The sequence below is a fragment of the Dendropsophus ebraccatus genome, chromosome 3 (genome assembly GCF_027789765.1).
Source record: "Dendropsophus ebraccatus isolate aDenEbr1 chromosome 3, aDenEbr1.pat, whole genome shotgun sequence".
NCBI classification, from domain to species: Eukaryota; Metazoa; Chordata; class Amphibia; order Anura; family Hylidae; genus Dendropsophus; species Dendropsophus ebraccatus.
Window position 1 is genome coordinate 125870212 of NC_091456.1, and position 22911 is coordinate 125893122.

Here is a 22911-nt window from a genome sequence, read left to right on the forward strand (position 1 = left end):
AGGGGAGGAGGTTTTGTTTCTCTCTGTGTCAGGGCCGTACACTAGGTACGGATCTCCAGGGAGGGGGCGTGTCCAGCAGGAATGCAGAAATAACTCAGAGCCAGACAGAGCTCTGAGGGGACTTTATACTTCCTGTATTTAAAAAAAAAAAAACGTTCATTTTAAGTTATTAATGTATATTGCAAAAATTCTCATCATGACCTAAGCTAACTAATACTGAATCGTCAAATTTTTTTTTAGTTAGGGTCCATTTACACAGACAGATTATCTGCCAAAGATTTGAAGCCAAAGCCAGGACTGGATTTGAAAAGGGGAAAAATCTCAGGCTTTCCTTTATGACCTGATCTCTGTTTATAGTCTGTTTCTGGCTTTGGCTTCAAATCTTTGGCAGATAATCTTTCTGTGTAAATGGACCCTTACGCTTTAAGGCCCTATTACACGGAACGATTATCGGCTGTTACTGCCGATAATCATCCAGTGTAATAGAAAGTAACGATCATCCGACATGAACGAAGAAGAGTGTCACTGTCGTGAATTTTTTTTTTTTTTTTTTTTGCAGAAATCAATAGTCCAGGCGATTTTAAGAAACTTTGTAATTGGGTTTATTAGCCAAATGCATTTTTATCATGAAAAAGCAGTTTGAAGCTCTCCCCCGTCTTCATTGTTCTCCTATGAAGAGAGCTAAATAAAACACCAAAACAAGACAACAAAGAGTTAATCTACATATACCTCACCCTTTATCTCCTCTGACAGTCACCACTGACCTCTCTGAGCTCTGATTACAGCTGTCACCCAGCTCCGTGCCTGTAATCCTCTGTTATCTGCTTTCTGCTGTCGGCTAACTACCTCCTTCCTCCTCCCCCCTCCCCTCTTTATAGACCAGACTGGGTACGTCTGATGCAACAAGTCACAATTTCCAGGTTTCTTTGCAGTGGATGGAAAAGAGGAGGGAGGGGGGACCTGGGAAAAGGCTTTTTTAAATGCAGATAATGGCATATTTGGCTAATAAACCAAATTACAAAGTTTCTTAAAAATCGCCTGGACTATTGATTTCTGCAAAAAACAAACAAAAAAAACTACAACAGTGACTCTTTAACCCTTTAAGGACGGGGCCAATTTTCGTTTTTGCGTTTTCGATTTTTCCTCCTTCTGTTTAAAAGGCCATGGCACTTGCATTTTTCCACCTAGAAACCCACATGACCCCTTGCTTATTGCGTCACTAATTGTACTTTGCAATGACAGGCTGAATTTTTGCATAAAGTATACTGCGAAAGCGTGGTGAAAAGTGTGGTGAAATTGAACAAAAAAAATTTCTTTTATTTGAGGGGAATGTATTTTGTTGACTTGTTATGCATGTTCCTCAAGTCGTTACGATTAAAATGATATATAACATGTATAACTTTTCTTTTTTCTGATGGCCGGTAAAAAATTCAAACCATTGTTAACAAATATACACTCCTTAAAATCGCTCTATTCCCATGCTTATAACGCTTTTATCCTTTGGTCTATGGGGCTGTATGAGGTGTAATTTTTTGCGCCATGATGGTTACTTTCTATCGGTACCTTGATTGCGCATATACGACTTTTTGATCGCTTTTTATTACATTTTTTCTGGATTTAATGCAACCAAAAATGCGCAATTTTGCACTTTGGGATTTTTTTGCGCTTACGCCATTTACTGTGCGAGATCAGTAATGTGATTAATAGTTCGGGTGATTACGCACGCGGCGATAGCAAACATATTTATTTACTTTTATTTAAAACCTGGGAAAAGGGGGGTGATTCAGACTTTTATCAGGGGAGGGGGCTTTTTACTTATAACAATACTTTTTTTTTCTTTTTTTTTTACACATATACTAGAAGCCCCCCTAGGGGACTTCTAGTATATACACTCTGATCTCTCATTGAGATCTTTGCTGTATAGTTATACAGCAAAGATCAATGAAATCGGCACTCGTCTGCTTTCGGCTGCTGCAGCTGAAAACAAACGAGTGCCGAGCCGGGGACGGCGCCATCTTGGAGAGGTCCCCGGCCGGCAGCAGGTACGGAGATCTCGCCCACTAGACACCAGGGATAAGCTGCGTCCGGTAATCTGATGCAGCTGTCATGTTTGACAGCTGCAACTGATTACTGCATTAGCGGGCATGGTGATCGGCTACCCGGAACCGCGGCGGTTAATAGCGGGATCGCCGCGCGGCCCCGCTCTGAACACCTCTTACGGGCGCATGACGTACGGGTACGTCATGCGTCCTTAAGAGGTTAAATAAATAAATCACACACCCCCAGTTTAGCTCTGCAGCCCCTTCTAATGGATCGGTGGAAGTCCTAGACGTCCGACTACAGCTTATGGACCTATACTTTAAAGTATTGTGTACTAGTAGTTATTTAAAGGGATTATCCTTTCTTTATAGAAGTCAGAAGGTGAAATAACATTTACACTTCACAATTACAACCATTTAATACATGAACAGTCTTTTAGGGAGAAGGAGAAAAAAAAAAAAAAAACACGCCACGTTAAAAAAACTACCTTTATTTTTTATTTCTTCAGTTACATACTTTTTAAACAGGGATGTATTCATTATTTTAACATTCAGGCAATGTTGACTTCATTAGTATAGACAGGGAAAAAGCATATAAATGCAAAACATCGTTGGCTTAACCTGAACATACCTGCATTACCTAGTATTGACCAGTTTTGTGCTGCCAAAAGGAGAAATTCTCCTTTTTTTTACGGCAGTAAATGGAGCACTTAAATATTGCTAAAAAGCAAAATGTCTACATACTGGTCATTGCAGCAAATAAAGGGTTTTGTATTTTAAATATCTGAAGTCCACAATTGGATTAATATACACATTTCCTTGTTATGTGTGATGAGCTCAGATCATATAAACACTGTACAGGCCAAATAGCTTCTTCTCTCCACACAAAAGAAAGATCTACCAAGAAACAAAATAAACAGATGTATTATAAGAAACATAACTTGCTGCATGTATTTACAATGTGGTGCAACAAAATTTGGTCAAATACTGTAGAGACAGAAGTGATTTCACATTAGAATGGCCACAACTCTCATCTTTCATAACGAAAAAAAAAATATATATGTATTTATATATATATATATATGTATATATATATCATTCTTGAGATTAAGACAATAACACAAACAAGGCAGACTGAGAATTGCAGTATGAATATTGAAGTTGATAGAGGGTTGAATTCATGTATTTGACCAATGTAAAAAAAAAAAAAAAAAAAATTTACAGCGACAGTGAAAATAAACAACCATCAGATCAGTATTTTTCAGCGTTTTATGTGAGCGCATAAACCATCAAAAATAAGCACTGCACTCTTGGTTGTTAACCAAAATAAATTACAAATTACAATTAAAATCCCTGTAAATGCAATAATGAACTCAAAGATGTGCATTTATTTATCTGCAATACACATTGTTTAATGTTACCACAAACCAGACTTAAAAAATAAATAAATTAGCCATAGGGCGTGCACAGAAAGACAAGGAAAAAAAATACAGGATCGATCTAGGTGACTTTGGGATTTTTTTTGTTTTGCTTTTTTTTTTACATAAATTAACCAGAGTTTGGTCAAAATATTTGTTCTAGCCACTTCCCTTCAAAAATCTCATGAAAAAGTCGGCCAATTTACCAGCTAAACAATAAAAAAGAGTTATCATGGCTTCAGCACTCAGAAGCTACAAAGTTCTGTCTCAGAACATTACGGCTGGACTTAGTAACAATTTTGAGATTAAATTATGACACCCAAAACGAGGGCCAAAAAGAAAAAAAAAAAAAAAAAAGCCCTTCCCCCATAACGCAGACACTTCTTCCATACCAAAGAAAATGATGGAGAATGAAGTGTCCAGCTAATGCTTTCCACATGCTCTACAACAACTGCAAAGTTGGGTCAACGTGAGAACAATTTTGAAAGCACCAACTAACTGTAGGCATAAGGAAGGCAGTGAAGCATCCATCAGTATAGCTGCTCCCTGCCATAATAAAATGGTTTACACTCCAACCACATGACGTATCCAGAGATTTCTACTAACGGAGTAATAAGCTCTTCTGCATCAAGCAGGAACAAAGTGCTCTCCAGCTACACTATGCATAATTCAGTAATTCTTAACCCCCCTCTCCTCCATGTAGTGTTATTTTCTTACATCAGTTCGATAGTTTCTTGACAATGAATGTATCGATTTTCAAGTCATTACCAAGAAGTATGCCTTTTCTTAATATACATTAAGGACTGCTGTCCTTGTGGCTTCAACTTCTCTCTATCACTGCTAGAGGTACAACATTAAAACAATTTATAATTTTTATAGGCGTCTATATCCAACCGCTTGGAACGTTGTTCTAATCCACTTTCGGGTCCAGACAGGTTTGTCCTGTGCACCTCTGGCTGGCGGCTGTACCATTCACATGGTGGAGAGAGAGGCAATGCTGAATATTGATTAATGCAGTACCATTTCAGTAATACTGTAAATCTTTGCCAATATCAAACTGCAAATCTCCAAGGGTAAGACTTTTAGTGTGTTATATTAAAGCTTTAGCAAACAATCCGTATCCACTATTCGCATGTAAAATGGCCTCTTGCTGAGTTATCCAACTATTGACAGCTCGCGGTTCCCAAGGGCGGTGTAACTACATTTGGCTGAAGACAGGTATTCATGTCTGTACCACTTCATTGGTCCATTGAAATAATGCTAACATGACAAAACTTTAAAGCTTCTAAAAGGTTGGACAAAAGAAAATGTGTAAGACAATCAAACAGAAGCATGGGAACATGATATTGTGTAAAGGGGAAAGACATATGAAGAAAAAGAAACGTGGTTGTTGTGGAGATGACTTTTGTTATCACAGGACAGCAGATGAACAAGTGAGTAATTCCCCATGGTCTGCCCTTCTCCAGAGTCATTTGTGACGTTGAATAGTTTTCCTTTTCCTCCTCTTGAAAAAGCAACAGCACCTAAAAAACATTAAAGAAAGATCAATAGACCTGATAGAGGGAAGAGACAGAGCTGTGGCTTACAGTGCTAGATTGACATCAAGTGGACTTGGCATGCATCACACACGTCACTCCGTGAATACCACTATAGTGAACGAAGGGCAATGTACTCAAGACAAATGTGTGGGCAAAAACAAATACTGTAATTTCTTATTCAGAACAGAACATGGCTTCCTATTCCACATTATAGTGCTGTCCTCCACTCTACAGGGGCCATCGTGTGATGGCAAGTGGGCAAATACAGGCAGATTATACTGTCTACCAAGTAGTATGTGTCAAGCTCTCATTTATGAAAGAATTTTTCCCTACGGTAACTGAGGGCTTTTTCAACCGGTTGATTTTGTTTGGAAACTGCAGTTAGTTATAAAATGCCTATATTCCTATGGCTGTGCTGTAGAATACAGTGTTCTTGTGCTGTATAAGTCAGGAAATGTATGTTCCAGTTCATAGAGCTGGTGAACACAGCCAACAGTCTAAAAACTGAGGCGCATACAGAAATGACCTCAACCATCCAACAGAGGCCAGAAAAGTGTCATGCTGGCCTCCATTTAGGTGGTTTATGCTGAGGTCTGCCTTTTTCTGCTGGACAGAATAGTAGAAAAAAAAAAACTATTACCAAACAGTATACACAGTGTTTTGTTTTATGTGTCTTTTAGGTGTCTTTATGTGGGAAGACTGACTTTTTCAATGGTATCCTGATATATTTTCACAGCAGAGACCAAAAACCTGATTTTAATAGGGGCTTTAAAGGGAGCCAATCACCTTCCTGAGGAAGTGTGACCTGTTCACAGTACCTTATAGCTGCTGGACACAGCTGTTAGACGCTGTGCTCAGCAGACTCCATAGGGCGGCAATTTCATGAAATCCATGTTTAATGCCGGTGCCGACATTTAGGCATGGGGCAGAGCAACAGTTCCATGTACTACCCTGCCTCCAGCTTCTTTCCAGCCACTCACATTTAAATGGCAGCCTGAGCTTGGAAAAGGGTGGGGGCAGCGTGACTACATGCCACTGTGGCTACACAAAGCCTAGATACCAGAACTTTTTGTTTGTGTGTGTGTGTGTGTGTGTGTGTGCGTGCATAGTTTCTGCCCAACTAAGGACAGCCAGGCACAGTGTCTGAGAGCTCTGCTTGACAGCTATAAGGTACTGGGGCCAGTTCACTCTCCATCAGGGAGGTTACTGGTTCCCTTTAACAAAAATACATTACCTAGTTTAGTTTAACCGATAACGCATTTAATCTGTTATTCATTTCATTTTTTTAGCATATTATTATTAGGGTGGCCATCATGCCCAGGCTGTTCATAACAGCATTTAGTGAAATGCTTTACAGCAAGCTTCTTGGACATGGACACAATGAACATGTCTAGACCGTAGACAGGTTTAGTATGTTTATGTTCTTTAGTATGGGACCCATTTAAGCATGCTCTGTAACCTCTATGAGGTCATTCCACAGGGAAGGCAAAGCCAAGCTGTGAGCCTTACCTATTGTCTTTGTTATCTACTGTCGCCACTTTCCCTGTAAAGCCCCTACTACAGGAGGCAACTGGGAGGAGCAACAAGCGATGTCTGCGCTCGTTCGCTTCTCGTGCCCCGCTCGCTGCCGCCACTATTGCATGGTAAAGAACGTCTGGGCAGCCCATAGAGGATAGCGGCGGTCTGCTGCTGCTCCTGAATTCCGCAGGGGGCGACTGCGGCAGATCAATGCTATCATTGTCGTTTGTCTTTCAACATGTTGAAAGACAAACAACTGCAATGATCAGCCAACACCGTTCACGTTGGCTGATCGTTGCCTTCTATTACACGGAACGATTATCGCCCGTAACGGCCAAATATTGCTGATAATCCTTCCGTGTAAAAGGGCCTTAATACTGTACAGATCACTTAACAGAAGCCCCCCACTTACCACCACAGACAGAACAGAAAGTGTTAAAAGACTTCAAGACTTAGGAATTATTTTATAATATAGATAGTAAAATGGACAATTTGAAACCCCCCCACAAAAAAACTAAATTCCTGATGATACATTTTTCTTTAAATGAATAAGACCGAAGTGTGTTGTTACATCTCCACCATATTCTAAGACAGTCACTGTGACAGTCACATGCACACCTGTCACCTATCAGTTCATGAAAGCTTAACACAGACAATGCTACATTAAGGCCTTACATCAAGCTTATGGCTCTTCTGAGTTAATGCACTACAGTTGGCTACAAATTCTATATATAGAGTGCTTGATTATTATACTATAGCAGTACCATCTGAAGCCCTTACTGAAAACCTACAATATAAACAAACAGAGCCTAAAATGGGTCTAAATGTTGCCATCCTGGGACAGCAGTGTACCATAAATTGACACAGTTTTGTAGCAGGTACAGGCATACTGCATGGCTTTTGTATTTCACTGGTATCTGCCAAGAAACCATGGCAATTAATGGAGTACTAAATTAGTTATTAGTTCTGCATGATTGCCAGCTGAACGGGACCCTACTGTCCCAATCTGTTATCTCAGCCGTGTATACTACAGTTCTGTTATGTAATATTGGATGGCCAGGGATTCTAGCATGGTCTAGTGTTATTCTTCCCAACACAACTACTGGAACACCAGTTAAAGGGGTTATCCAGGGCTACAAAAACATGGCCACTTTCCTCCTACTGTTGTCTCCAGTTTAAGTGGGGTTTTGAAACTGAGTTCCATTGAAGTAAATGGAGCTTAATTGCAAACCACACCTGACCTGGAGACAACAGTAGGGGGAAAAGTGGCCATGTTTTTGTAGCGCTGGATAACCCCTTTAAGGTCCTCAATGATCCCTGTAACTTTTTGTAGTAGTGTTCTGCATTCATCTTACATTTGTTAATACGCCCAGGGATTTCTATTCTTCCAATTTTTTTTAGGAACTAACTGGAAAATAGCAATAACTCTGGCCCACACATTTTGCAGAAAGGTTTTCAGTTTAGTACAAAAAAAAAAAGACACAAATGTGAAGATGACAGTGGTAGTGAGTGTTTGAAGCTATGGTGAAGTGAACATCCCTAGTACATCTCTCAACTTGAGGGGGAGGGGGGATATCAATAATTTATAGACAAGGCATGCAATCCACAACTTAGAATTTATGCTATAAACTATAACTGCTGAATTTTAAGGAAAAAAAAGCAAACTGTTCAGTAGTCAAAGAGCAACAGATGCTAGAAGCATTGTGTAACAGATGCACATAGAAACCAGTCTTAGCCTGTCTCTTCTGACCTAAATATGGCAACTGAGAGACCAGCCTGAATTGAGGTCAGTAGAAATGCAGCGCTCACAATGATCATAGATTTACTTCATTTATGTTTAAATAATGGAGCCACAATCTCATTCTATTCCCTTAATATACATATATATCTTAGAGGTGGCTTATATTAAACGTGGAAGCATTAACATTGTTTTTGTTAAACTATGGTTGCCTGGAGAGCAAGGATACTTATAATACTTCTAAGAAGAAAAAAAAAAAAAAAAGAAGAAGTTGAGAGCATTGCTTTTGATTAGAACAAGAGGGAGTGAGAACAGGAGGCAAAGCCAATGGTGTTCGATCTGCCACGCAAGTTAATCGTAATGCAAAAAGCTGGTACAGACACGACCGGGCACTTACAGGCGCAAAACTAATCTGCTCACCGCCAAGTGCTTCCAAGACCACCACCACAATGGCTTTATATACTTTTGTAACAGCTGTAAGGTTATTTACTCATATTACTATTAAAAGAAAATCTTTAAAAGCGCAATAAAATAAATCACATTAGGCCAAGTTCACATCTTTTTCTGTTCAGTCATGGGATAAGGAAAAAATATATATATCTGATGGGGTGCCAGATCTGTTGCTGCAAGGATGCAAACAGTGCCTGACCCACCTCACTGACATATAATGGGATTTGTTTGGATCTCTTGCAGTGTCTGACATTTTGAAGGACAGAAGAGTGCTGCATGTTCTACTGTTCCCGTTGACTATGACGGAAGCTGCAACAAAGGCTCTAAATGTGATCTCAGCTTAATAGTATAAAAACCTTTGAAAAATTACAGTGAAAAAATAGTTCTAGCTCTGTACGTCTCACAAACAGTCCTGGATAACTAGGTGGAAACGGTGACTAGGGGGACCATTATAAACACCCTCTGTTAATACCCTTGTACAGTTTGCATCATATAATTTTAGAAATGAGGAAGGGCTACATGACATCTTGACATCTGATATTGTGTATTCTTTATCAACAATGTCTGGACAGGAAAAACTTCATCCTATTAAATAAAGGTATTTTCTCAAAAAGACATTAGAGAAGTGTCTTGTAGTATGTAGTATACATGGCCAGCAATAGCTTAAAACGACATATCAATATGGGACTCAAAATATAAAAACCATCCTTTTTAAGAAAATGGAAGATAAGGCATGCTGTCATCCACTAACCAGATATAAAACTCTACATAAATAGAGGGGAAAGGCAAACCAAAAAGAAAATTAAAAAAGGCAGCCATTTTGAACTACAAGTTAACCTGGGTGGCAGATAAAAGAAGCAATGAAGAGATGAAGTTGTAATAGAATATGACATGTAACAGGCAACAGTGCACAAAACTCTACTCCACCGACACAAACACAAACTGCGGCAGGCAAAACAGCTCCTGACACGTAGAACACAAAGCTATTAATGCTAGAAATATTAAAGTGAGATGTTAAAGGCAATAACTGCATAAATCTAGGATGGCTTCGCAATGGATTTGTGTTATTTTAATGGAGCCTGTTCTGCCTGCCTCTGCTTATGGACAACTCACCACATGTTCAACACTTTCTGGCAGCTATGCACGGGGAGAACACAAGGGAAAAAGGAGAAAAATCAGACACAGAGCCACATAGCACCTCAACATATGCAACGATTGTCTGCTTTTTAGTAGATGTGATATGCAACATATACTTACTTATTTTGTTTTTCCCTATGCAGTGAATTTAGGTCAGATCCTAACAGGTTAGTCTCTCGGGGTTATATGACACAAGGGTAATTATACAGAGAACACTGTAAATGTTCATAGACAAAGTAAAAGAACTAACTTGAATGGGAACTATTACCAGTTCATGTAAGAGTTTCCTGCCTACAAATATGTATGCTCAGGAGAACAGTTGTCAAGTGTCAGGCCTCTGCCGAGCAGATGTCACTTCACAACATCACAGCACTTCTGTTCAAAAGAGAAAGCCCCTTCCAGGAAAAGAGGACTGCACCCCCCCCCATCAAAGTACCATTATTCCTTCTCCAAATCAATATGTTACATTTGTGTTTATATACAGAAACAGTTGTACCGTATTGTGCAAATGTTTTAAGCAGGTGTGGGAAAAATTCTGCAAGAGAAGATGGCACCAGGGAGGCACCTGACTGGCTCCAAATTTTTTATTCTGCAGCAAGACTATGATTTACTTTGCATTTTTTAACAAATAAACTATTACTCCTTGTATTTATAAATGCATTCTTATTTTGCAGCATTTTCTCACTCCTGCGTAAACATCAGAAAGTGTTGTCGTGACTTTTATAAGTAGTAAGCATGTATTCGGGTGAACTTCCCTGAGCAGAAATCAATTTGTTGTGTCTGAAAACAATAGTACTGTCTTTAAAGCCAAAGCATTCAGTTTGCTCAAAAAAGTCCAGAATGACACTCAGGTATCCTAGGACTGTAACAGAGAATCTGACTTTTCCCTGCAAATGGAATATTTTGAGCACAGCAATATTTTTCTTCAGACAAAATGAATCAATTGCTGTTCATTAAAGTTGAGATGAAACCAAGCTTACAGCTAAATCTCTCCTTAATATCAATGTAAGAGAAGTCTATAACTATTAGGTTGCAATAACACACAGTGTCTTATTACTGGGAGGGGGCGAGGGGTGGTTGTGACAGCAGACAACCAGGTTATGCCATCACCTACTGATTGTGGGAGACAGGCACATTACAATCCGCAGAATAAGGTTCTCACAGGCAGGTAAAGCAGGCAGAAATAACGAGCGGTCTCTGCTCGGAATCCCACCTGCCTCAGTTTCTCAATGTGTTGTGAGCCTCCGCTCAAAGAATTGACATGTTTTGTTTGGAACTTTCGCCTGTTTGACCAGTGTGAACCAGGGCTGTGGAGTCGTGGAGTCTGAGTCATGGAGTCTGAGTCAGAGTTAGTTTTGGTTGGAGTTTGAGTTGGAAAAAATGTACCGACTTCGACAGCTTTAAGAAAATCTTTAAAAAAATATATAGAATTGAGTTTTGATATGAGTTTTATAAGTTTTGCTCATCAATATATTTTAGGAGCAACATTCTAACAGGACACTGGCCCGATTAGATAAGGGTGGTCGGGGGAAAAGTTGTTGGTCACTATTTGGTAGTTTGTTTCTGAGCTGGAAGAGTCCATTGTGTGGGGGGAGATCTGTGCTGTTCTCTTCCTGGATGCTGGATGACTGTATATGAGCAGCAGTGTAATATGAAGATATCCTGTGTAATATAGAGGAGGAGGAGGAGGAGGAGGAGAAGACATACAGTCATATGAAAATGTTTGGGCACCCCTATTAATCGTAATCAATTTGGTTTTTTTTGCAACAGCTTTTTCAGTTTGATATATCTAAATAACTGATGGACACAGTAATATTTCAGGATTGAAATATTGAAATGAGGTTTATTGTACTAACAAAAAAATGTGCAATATGAATTCAAACAAAATTTGGCAGGTGCAAAAGTATAGGCAACTCTACAGAAAAGGGATATTAATATTTAGTAGATCCTGCTTTTGCAAAAATCACAGCCTCTAGTCGCTTCCTGTAGGTTTGAATGAGTTCCTGGATCCTGGATAAAGGTATTTTTGACCATTCCTCTTAACAAAACAATTCCAGTTCAGTTAAGTTTGATGGTCGCCGAGCATGGACAGCCCACTTCAAATGATCCCACAGATGTTCAATGGTATTCAGGTCTGGGGACTGGGATGGCCATTCTAGAACATTGTAATTGTTCCTCTGAATAAATGCCTGAGTAGATTTGGAGTGGTGTTTTGGATCATTGTCTTGCTGAAATATCCATCCCCGGCGTAACCTTAACTTCGTCACTGATTCTTGAACATTATTCTCAAGAATCCGCTGATACCCTCAACTTTACCAAGATTCCTGATGCCGGCATTGGCCAAACAGCCCCAAAGCATGATGGAACCTCCACAAAATTTTATAATGGGTAGCAAGTGTTTTTCTTAGAATGTTGTTTTTTTTTTTACCCATTTCATTGCATAAGGCCTTTTTGTATGACCAAACTTTGTTTCATCAGTCCACAGGACCTTCCTCCAAAATGAAACTGGCTTGTCCAAATGTGCTTTTGCATACCTCAGGCAACTGTTTGTGGCATGCTTGCAGAAACGGCTTCTTTCGCATCACTCTCCCATACAGCTTCTCCTTGTGCATGGTGCGCTGTATTGTTGACCGATGCACAGTGACACCATCTGCACCATCTCCCATACAGCTTCTCCTTGTGCATGGTGCGCTGTATTGTTGACCGATGCACAGTGACACCATAATGCTGCAGGTCTTTGGAGGTGGTCTGTGGATTGCCCTTGACTGTTCTCATTATTCTTCTTCTCTGCCTTTCTGATATTTTTCTTGGCCTGCCACTTCTGGGCTTAACAAGAATTGCCCCTGTGGTCTTCCATTCCCGTACTATGTTCCTCACAGTGGAAACTGACAGGTTAAATCTCTGAGACAACTTTTTGTATCCTTCCCCAGAACTAAGTTGAACAATCTTTGTTTTCACATCCTTTGAGAGTTGTTTTGAGGAGCCCATGATGTGACTCTTCAGAGAAGATTCAAATAGGAGAACAACTTGCAAGTGGCCACCTTAAATACCTGTTCTCATGATTGGATACACTGGGCTATGAAGTTCAAAGCTCAATGAGGTTACCAAACCAATTTAGTGCTTCAGTAAGTCAGTAAAAAGTAGTTAGGAGTATTCAAATCAAGAAAATATGATGCCCATACTTTTGCACCTGTCAAATTTAGTTTGAATGCATATTGTACATTTTCTGTCAGTACAATAAACCTCATTTCAATCCTAACATATTACTGTGTCCATCAGTTATTAGATATATCAAACTGAAATAGCTGTTGCAAAAACCCACATTTTGATAACTAAAAATGATTAAGATTAATAGGGGTGCCCAGGGGGGTGGCAGGATTCTGCTCCTGCCACCCCCCTGAGCTGTCCTGTGATATTTGATTTCTTTATATCAATACTTTGTCTTTTGTTGATAGATTTTTCGGTGTGACTGGCATATTGCCTGCATTTATCCCTTTATCTAGTTTATTCATTTTCAGTAGTACATTGCTTGTATCAATATTACAGGTTCAGTGTTCTATGGCTGCAACTGTGTGAGTGTGTGTGCGCGCGCTCTATGTCTGCAGCAGGCTGTGTGTGTGTGTGTGTGTGTGTGTGTGTGCGCGCGCTCTGTTTGCAGCAGGCTGTGTGTATGTGTGTGCGTGCGCTCGCTATGTCTGCAGCAGCCTGTGTGTGCATGCTATGTCCGCAGCAGGCTGTGTGTGCGCGCTATGTCTGCAGCAGGCTGTGTGTGTGTGTGTGTGCTAGGTCTGCAGCAGGCTGTGTGTGTGTGCGGGCACGCTGTGTCTGCAGAAGGCTGTGTGTGTGTTTGTGTGCGGGCGCGCTGTGTCTGCAGCAGGCTGTGTGTGCTATGTATGCAGCAGACTGTGTGTGTGTGCTACGTCTGCAGCAGGCTGTGTGTGCGCGCGCGCTATGCCTGCAACAGGGTGTGTGTGTGTGTGTGCTCGCTCTATGTCTGGTGCAGGCTGTGTGTGTCCTCGCTCTATGTCTGGTGCAGGCTGTGTGTGTGTGCTCTATGTCTTGCAGCAGGCTGGCTGTTTGTGTGTGTGTGTGCACGCGCGCTATGTCTGCAGCAGGCTGTGTGTGTGTGTGTGTGTGTGTGTGAGTGTGTGTGCGCGCTTTGTCTGCAGCAGGCTGTGTGTGTGTATGCTATGTCTGCAGCAGGCTGTGTGTGTGTGCTATGTCTGCAGCAGGCTGTGTGTGTGTGCTATGTCTGCAGCAGGCTGGTGTGTGTGCTATGTCTGCAGCAGGCTGTGTGTGTGTGCTATGTCTGCAGCAGGCTGTGTGTGTGTGCTATGTCTGCAGCAGGCTGTGTGTGTGTGCTGTGTCTGCAGCAGGCTGTGTGTGTGTGCTATGTCTGCAGCAGGCTGTGTGTGCGTGCTATGTCTGCAGCAGGCTGTGTGTGTGTGTGTGTGTGTGTGTGCTATATCTGCAGCAGGGTGTGTGTGTGTGCGCGCATTTTTTTTCCTGGGACGGGGAAGGAGGTGGCTGAGGGAAATGACGTCCACTCACCTCCCCAGTTCCAGCAGCGGGTCCTGCATAGCGGCGTTCCGGTCCCCGGCCGCTTCCTGGTGTCTGACGCAGGCCCGAGACGTGACGTCTCAGGTCCGCTCAGCCAGTCAGTGACGGAGGCGGGATCCGTTTCAACTCCGCTAAGATCCCGCCTATGTCACTGGACGTTGTTTCCCTCAGCCACCTCCTCCCCAGTCCCAGGAAAAAAATGCCCCCCCTCCCCCGCTGGAGTACCCCTTTAAGCACCTGTGCAATGTTCAGCATGTAGAAAATGTTCCAGTGGCATTCCTAATGATGAAGAGGGTGGGGAGGAGGGACGGAGGGGTGGTGCAGAGTTAGGGCACAGATACCCCGTATGGCACGGTTGCAAGTTTAAAAGTTGTTTAGGACAATAACTGCATCACCTGCCGAACGGACCCCAGGACAGATCTTGGATTAAAAGCAGCTATCCAAAGGCACAAGTGGTTTTTGGGGGGGGGGGGGGGTACAGAGTCGCTTTTAAAGGGCAGACAATTATCCGATATAAGCAGCTATCAACGAAGAACAAGTTGACTGGTGTTCATTTAAAGAGCCATTTAGATGGTCTAACTGTTTACACAAAGATGTGCTGCCGAGAAAGACAAAAAAAGGAGTTTGCTTCTATACTGACCAACTGTTGGGAAATGACAACTTAAGTAGAATTGCCTCAACACAAAAGATACACAGTTTATTTTATCCTCCATGTGTTTTTTTTTTACCGGTAAAGGGGGGAGAGGAGAGGCTATTAATGGCCTATCCAAAGACTAGGTTATAATAAGTTCATCAACTGGGTACCGACATTCTCCTCCCCCCAGTTGTTTTATATTTTAATAAAAAGTTTTGCCGGACTTCTCCTTTAAGGTTTTTGAATGTAATAAAAAAGGTTATTATGTTGAATGTTTGCCTCTGTATGACTTGTTACTGTGCTCTAACATCTCCCAAAGGAATTTGCTTTGAAATAACCAACAGAAAGATACAATTTCTATGGTGTAAGCAACTACCACAGTGCAGGACATACTTTGTTTCATCTAGGACTTCAACTTCTGCAGGGGCTGTGATCGGTGCATTTGAGTGTCCAGCGGTTGGGTCGTCCGTGTTCAGCTCACCATTTGTTGAACTTACAACCTGTAAAAAACCGAGACAAAAATGTCATAAATAAGTCATCCTGAAAGTGCATTGTGGGCATAATCCCTGTGAACTCTAAATTTAATAGGTAAGAAAATTATTAATTTACGTGCATCGAGGCACATGGTCATCCTGAGGCAAATACACTGGGATTCACAAAGTTTTACAAGCACACAACTTGTAAGAAGGCAACACAATAAGATTAAAACCAAACACAAAACAGTGGAACACAGAGACACAGAGCTCAGTTATTCCGACAGCAATACCAGTGCCTACTGTGCCATCTGGCTACTAGTCACCCCATAAAGTTTCAATATTCCCAATTAGGTTCTGGAAAAACTAGTTTACCCACCCCAATGCCTGCTATCATGCCTGAGAAAAGTATCTTTATTTAGTCACTTGGGTCTTCAATCTATAGTGAAATGTCCTGGAACATCAGCAGCAACCCCATCCCTCTGTTCTTTATAGATATTTACTAAAAAGGACATTGTGCTGTTCATGTCCTACATCACCCAGAGGGGTTTTACAGCTGGACACTTAATAATTTATTACCATACCACATGGAACTACTAGGATGATACCAGCATAACCAAGATGATTATCTTATATTCCAACATAGGGAAATCAAAACTAGCGTCCCCAGGTGCTCAACAATATAACTACCATAGTGAATGCTTTAGATGATCCACCTTAATTAAATCTTACTACTTTACAACTGGCAGAACTCTGCATCTGGAAATATCTGACTTAAATAAATAAGACCCAATGAAATGGCATACCTGTAGTTCACAGTAAGAAGAAACAGTCCTTGATGGGATCTATAGAGGGGCTATCCTAGTATAATGTTCACAGGTTCTAACCATTAGACGATTTTTGGTTGTATGTGATATTCTGCCATGTCCTAAATACTTAGGATTACCACTTATAGTTGGATACATAAATTATCACTGTGTCCATGCTCTCTGCAGAAGGCTCCATATAGGTTTCATTCCCAAGCTTTCCTGGTATAATATGGGGGTGAGTTGGCAGGTACTGCACAAGTATTGTGTAATGCTCAGCAATATAACACCAGTGCAGTATACTGCCAAATATATGATTTTTTTAACAATTTTTCTAAAACTTGATTGTGAGTGATATTTATAAGATGTCAGCTGCAACCACCCGCACCAATATCACCCAGCCAACATATAATGGCCTGTAGGGTAAGGACGCTAAAATAAAAATAATTCTTTATCAGCCAGAATGTGCCGAGAGCTGGCCAAATTATTATAATGTCCTATGCCTAGGAACAGAAAACATACACTGGGGTTGCATTTTCTCTGTAACATTTGTACTTGGAATGAATATGGAAATATCTAATCCTACTCTATAATCGTCACTTAACATTTTATACAATGGCATCCAAACTGTGCTGGGATTTGGCAGAATACCCTGTACATTTCTGCACACTGCTACCACTTAGTATGTAAAAAGAAAAAAAATAACATACAACTAGTCCAAAACCCTGGGATTTATATTTCTCCTTTTTATAGAGGTCTCTGGCTTTGGTTATTACTGTAAGAGCACTTGGGACACGTTAAGATACAGTGGGGACTCGGTGGAGATTTTTTTTGAGGGCAGAAAACTTGCACAGTATTACAATTCACTGTAGAAACCCTGTGCACTTAAGTATATTTGCAAAATATCTTACTTTTTTAAAGTAGTAGAATGTTGCAACTCTGAATTTACTGGGGGAAAACACAAGAGGACAATAAGTAGTTAACGGGGTGGCCCCTTCACCTATCAGGGGGGAATCTGTATAACTTCCTGACACTAGCTGGTTGAAAAGCAAACGACTGCAACGAACAGCCGACATGAACAATATTGGATGATCGTTGCCTTCTATTCCACGGGACGATTATCGACCGTAACGGCCAATAATCGTTCCTTGGAATAGGGCCTTTACAAGATGGTGAAGAAAAGGAAAAAAAAAAAAAACAACAATGGGTTATTCATGTTATGCATGGCAAGGCTCCAGACCCTCTTTGTGGCCACCCAACCACTGGCCTTGGAGACATACATTAAGCATATATTTTCACATTGCCTATAGGTTACCTAGCTACAGTTACAGTTCCTATCACTTACCCACCGATGAACATTTTTATCATTAGTCGTTAATCTTTAAAAATCGCTCCATGTAATAGGACCCTTACAAGTAACCCTGAAGCAAATATAATTTTTGTCCGATGGTTGATTTAACCTCCCAAAAATAAAAAGACTTAAAAAAGAAATAAGATATATTTCGTTCTCACAAATCAGTCTGTGGTACCAAACTGGATACATGCACTTCAAAGTTGATGACCAAGCATGCCACATAGCACCTTGAAAAGTTAGATACATGAGTCCTGACCAGGTTACGTTTGTGTGAAACAAGCCTAACAATCTCAGAGCGACAGATTTATCACTGTGAGAACCATTTTCTAACACAAAGACGTTACACATAAAGAAAACAAATAAAAGTGACCAGTGTGGCACCAACCATAAAACAATGGACAGTTCTCTTCATGCTGAAGCTTGCACAGTCATACACACAAGTCAATAAATATCTTCCACATATTGCTGTGCGCGACATGCAGTAAATGTGACTACTGGATGAAGGGATCAAGGATCCTTAATATTATAAAAGGTGTGTTGACAATGCATATCGGAATAGCAAACCAAGATCAAGGAACAGGCCTCCATCCCATAAAAAGGTCATTTATCCACATGCAGTGCTGCACAGCAATATATCTAATCCAAGACTGTGCAAAGCCCTGGAGACAGGCAGCAAACCCACCAGGAGATTCACTATTGTTTGGCTAGTTCTTAACATGGTGCCATCGTCTGGCTAGCCTCTGGAGTCCATAATAATGGCAGGTCCCTTTTGTAATTAAGGGTGCGTTCACACCTACAGGATCTGCAGCAGATCTGCAGCAGATTTGATGCTGTGTTCAGTTATTTAAATGAAATCTGCTGCAGAAAATCAGCTGCAGATCCTGTAGGTGTGAACGCACCATAAAGGAGTTTTTAGTTGAGATTTGTTTTTTAAACATATACTGACTAAAAGCACAAATGCCCTTCCAGCCCCTTTGGTTATAACTTAATTTTATGGGAATTGAGTAGTACAGTTATTTCATAACATAAGTTGCATATGTTAGATGATGACATGTATTCCAAGTCTCTGAAATGATGCAACGTTTAGTGTCACCACATAATAAACAGCAATGCATTCAGGAACACACTAAGAGGCATCACATCGGCTAGAAACAAAAAGCATGCTATGGGAATCTGGGAGTGGGGGGGACGCGCAAATAGTCAGTCATGCAAAGAAGCAGAAAATACCTGTACCGAGCCACCATGTCTGTCAGCTGCTAGGTGAGCTCTTACGTGATGGGGGTTGGCCTGCTGGGAGTCCCAAGCTGCCCTGTGGTCTGCCGACTGCTCATTATATAATGCATAAAACATGCATGGAAGAGGAGGGAGAAAAACCCAAAACATATTAACACCTCATGCGTCATCACAACATGTGAAATTAAATAAAGAGAGCAAGCAAAATATACCAGAATATGTAGAGTTACAGAGCACACTACACTTTAAAGCAAAATGGCATGCAAACTAGATAAGCAGAAAAGGATATGATTAGTGATGTAAGGCGTACACTCCCTGCAAAGATGCATAGCCAGGGATTGTGCTGCTTTCTGATAGGCTGCTGTACACAGACCCAGACGTGTACAGATCACACATGACTATAGATCTGTGCATTAATGGTGAGTTGTCATTGGTACAAGAACTATTTGGACTGTATGCAATGCACATCATCCCCCTCCTGCAAAAACCCTGAAAGTTTTAAAACAAAAAAAAAAATCTGGGCATCAAAAGTTTTGTTCGATCAGTGTTCAAGTGTACCAACTTGTAGATAGCCAGAAGAAGCGCCCGTTGTGCATTTCCCTGAGAACTCTTAGGGTCCTATTCCACGGGCCGAGGAGGGCCCGATCAACGATGTAAACGAGGGCCTATTCCACGGCCCGATAATCGTTGAGCGAGGGCTGCAGGGACATAGTTACCGATGTCCTTGCAGCATCATACATTACCTGTCCGGTCTTCTCCACGCTGTCTTCATCCCCGGGTCCCGTGCGCTCTATCTTCAGAATGGCCGGTCAGCTGACAGGCCACACTCATCCAATCACAGGCCACGGCGGTCCCGGCCTGTGATTGGCTGAGCGCTCCGTCAGCTGACCGGCCATTCTGAAGATAAGAGTGCGCGGGACCCGGGGATGAAGACAGCGCGAAGACGACCGGACAGGTAATGTATGATGATGCTGCTGCCCACCGCGCCACGCACCGCTATTCAACCGTAGCGATGCGCGGGGGGGGGGGAACGATGATTTTAGGTCTAGCCCTAAATGAACAGTCAGCCGATGACATGATCATCGGCTGATCGTTCTCTCTATTTCACCGAACGATAATCGGCCGAATAGGGCCAAATGGGGCCGATCCGGCCGATTATCGTTACTGTGGAATAGGGCCCTTAGGCAGCATATACACGTCCGTGATATATGGTCTGCAAGCTGAATGAATACATTAGACTGAGCTCTTGACCCTTTATGGGACACTCAGCATCATAATAAATCATGATGCCGAGAGTTTCACAATAGGTCAAGAGTGCAGTCTGTGGTATACAGTGAGCTTGTGGACTGCATATCATGGGTGTGTGCATACCACCTCATAACAGAGTTATAATAGGGCTTGCCCAATGTAGGTAGACGGAGGTTCCAGTCTTCTGGGGGTTTGAGGCCCACAGCCGCATGCTTCTCCAGGCTAAGGGTATGTTCACACTGCTTGAAGTCCTGCCTGTTACATAGACTCAATGATTTATGCCAGCGGATACCACCGTCTGCCCAAAGGATTGACCACTTGAAGTCACCACGCAGATTCTGCAGTGTGAAAGTACCCAAACAGTCAGACCCTGGCCAGTCAAAATGTTTGAAAATTAGAGCTATTTTACGGTGTCAAATGCAAGAATCCCCAGATAATAGATGTGTATTAGGGACCAAATAACTTTTGATGGGACCATATCTCAGATTTAAGTCGTACCTATTGACGTTACTAGACCAAACTGTCTACTTCTATGTTTGATTTGTTTCTTTAAGGTAAACATTTTGTTTTCCAGTCTCAAAAGGGTAGCCTACCACTTTCAAGGTCTAAAAACAAAACCTATTAAAAAAATAAATAAATAAAAAGGTTTTGCCAGCATCCCGGCATTTACCAGAGACATGGCCCCAAAATGTGATGTAAATAAGATCTAAGTAATATTTTACTGCATAGACTGCTTCTGTAGAATAATTACATCTTACTCCTTATGCTGAAGCAGTATTAACAGTACTATTTTACTTTGTGTAAGGCAGAAAAAAAGCAAGTCTGTACAATATATACTTGTTTAAAGCATGAAATGCAATAACATTTAAGACACCTGAGCCTGTCATAACTTTTTTTCTTATTGGTGTAAGGGTCCTTTAACACCCACAGATATCCAACAGATTTTTGAAGCCAAAGCCAGGAATGGATTTGAAAAGAGGAAAAATCTTAGTCTTTCCTTTGACAGGGGTGGGGAACCTCCGGCCCGCGGGCCGCATCCGGCCCCTGAGACCTCCCGATGCGGCCTGCAGCCCGCAGCTCCCCTGTGATGTGCGCCGCTCTGGAGGAGGAAGGAGCCGGCATACACAGCATCCTCCGGTGTCTGTGACAGCTGCCGGACACAGGAGGATGCTGTCTGTGCCGGCTTCTTCCCCAGCAGAGCGGCGCGTGTCTTCAGTCTCCTGCGGGCCGCGCGATGACGTCATTTCATCGCGCGCCGCCTGCAGGAGAAAGACCGGCACAGAGGACCTGGGGCAGAAGAGGACATGGGCAGCGTGGGAGCGGAGGTAAGGTGAGTAGGATGTTTATTTTTTTATTGGGGGTTAACTAGGCCACCAGGGACATGTCTGATGGGGGTTAACTAGGCCACCAGGGACATGCCTGATGGAGGTTAACTAGGCCACCAGGGACATGACTGATGGGGGTTAACTAGGCCTACCAGAGGCATCGCTGGGGGGTTAACTAGGCCTACCAGGGACATGACTTGGGGGTTAACTAGACTACAAGGGGCATCACTGGGGGGGGGGGTTAACTACAATAGCAGGGGCATCACTGGGGGTTAACTACAATAGCAGGGGCATCACTGGGGGTTAACTACAATAGCAGGGGCACTAGGGGAACAATACTTTGCCTTGCCCCGGGTGCTGCAAACCCACGCTACTAACTGCCGCACGCGGCATGCGGCCCTCGAATGATTTTATTAATGCCCGACCGGCCCTCGACATTGAAAAGGTTCCCCACCCCTGCTTTATGACCTGTTCTCTGCTTATAGTCTGTTCCTGGCTTTGGCTTCAAACATCTGTCCGATAAATCTTTGTAAAGGCATCCTAAGGTAATTTCATCAAATATATCTATTTAACAGATTGTCCCATAAGTAACAGATGCTGAAGCAGCGCTACTTTCCACACTAGTTGTAAACAACTATTCATTACACCCTCAAGTACAAAAAATGAACCTAAACCAAAATGAAATTTCTTTGTTTGCACTAAGTAAATCAGGCGGAATTCCATAGCGGAAAGTTCCTGCCTGTCTCAGTGTGTCATAGCCTGTCTATGGGAGAGTGCACGCTCCTCCGCTGCTGCCGCTTTCCGCTCAAAGAAGTCACACTGAGGCAGGTGGGATTCAGCAGGGGAAGTTCCGCCGTGGGATTCTGCCTGATTTACTCAGAGTGAACATACCCTAAGATGGCCATAGAAATTAATGTTACCTGAACTGGTAGGTTTCAGTGGGATTGGCAATCCATCTAATGTGTATATGTGCCTCACAACTCTCTCTCTGATGATAGGACAGGGCAGAATGATTGGGCTGAGGGGTTTCAACATATATAATTCTTTGTGCTGAAGGGAGATAAGTCTCCATGTGTATGGGGAGGTTGCTCTGTAAGCCGACAAAGTGTACCTGTCACCTTTATTTATTTTTTCTAAAGAAATCAACAGGGGTTGTGATTGCAAACAGTTTTGAAATATACTCGCCTTGTGTTATACACTTTCTGGGCCTATTCACACTGAGCAAAACAGGCAGAAAACTCACACGCCTCCGCTCTCTGTTCAAAGAATTGACATGTCAATTAAACAAGACATTAAATTGAAACAGTGAGGCAGACAGGATTCTGAGGGAAGTCTGCAGCGCGGGTTCCGGTCGGGATTTCTGCATGTCTTGCTCAGTGTGAACATACCAGGCTGTATATCAATTATTATCTGGCTAATTATATTATCAACTCTGCATGC

General features: G+C 42.0%; 1 protein-coding gene across 4 annotated transcripts in view; it reads right to left on the reverse strand.

The window, feature by feature from the left end:
* Positions 1–2514: 2514 nt before the first annotated feature.
* The window catches only part of CSNK1G3 (casein kinase 1 gamma 3), a 111622-nt gene continuing 91225 nt past the window's right edge, over positions 2515–22911 (reverse strand). For 2 of the 4 annotated variants that reach the window (XM_069962640.1, XM_069962643.1), the window contains 4 exons: positions 18893–18988; positions 15426–15532; positions 9815–9838; positions 2515–4980 (listed from right to left, as the gene is read on the reverse strand). In XM_069962640.1, coding sequence (XP_069818741.1) covers positions 4926–4980; positions 9815–9838; positions 15426–15532; positions 18893–18988 — 282 coding nt within the window. In that variant the 3' untranslated portion in view covers positions 2515–4925. The remainder of the gene's footprint in view (positions 4981–9814; positions 9839–15425; positions 15533–18892; positions 18989–22911) is intronic. The other 2 variants (XM_069962641.1, XM_069962642.1) reach the window with 2 other exon arrangements.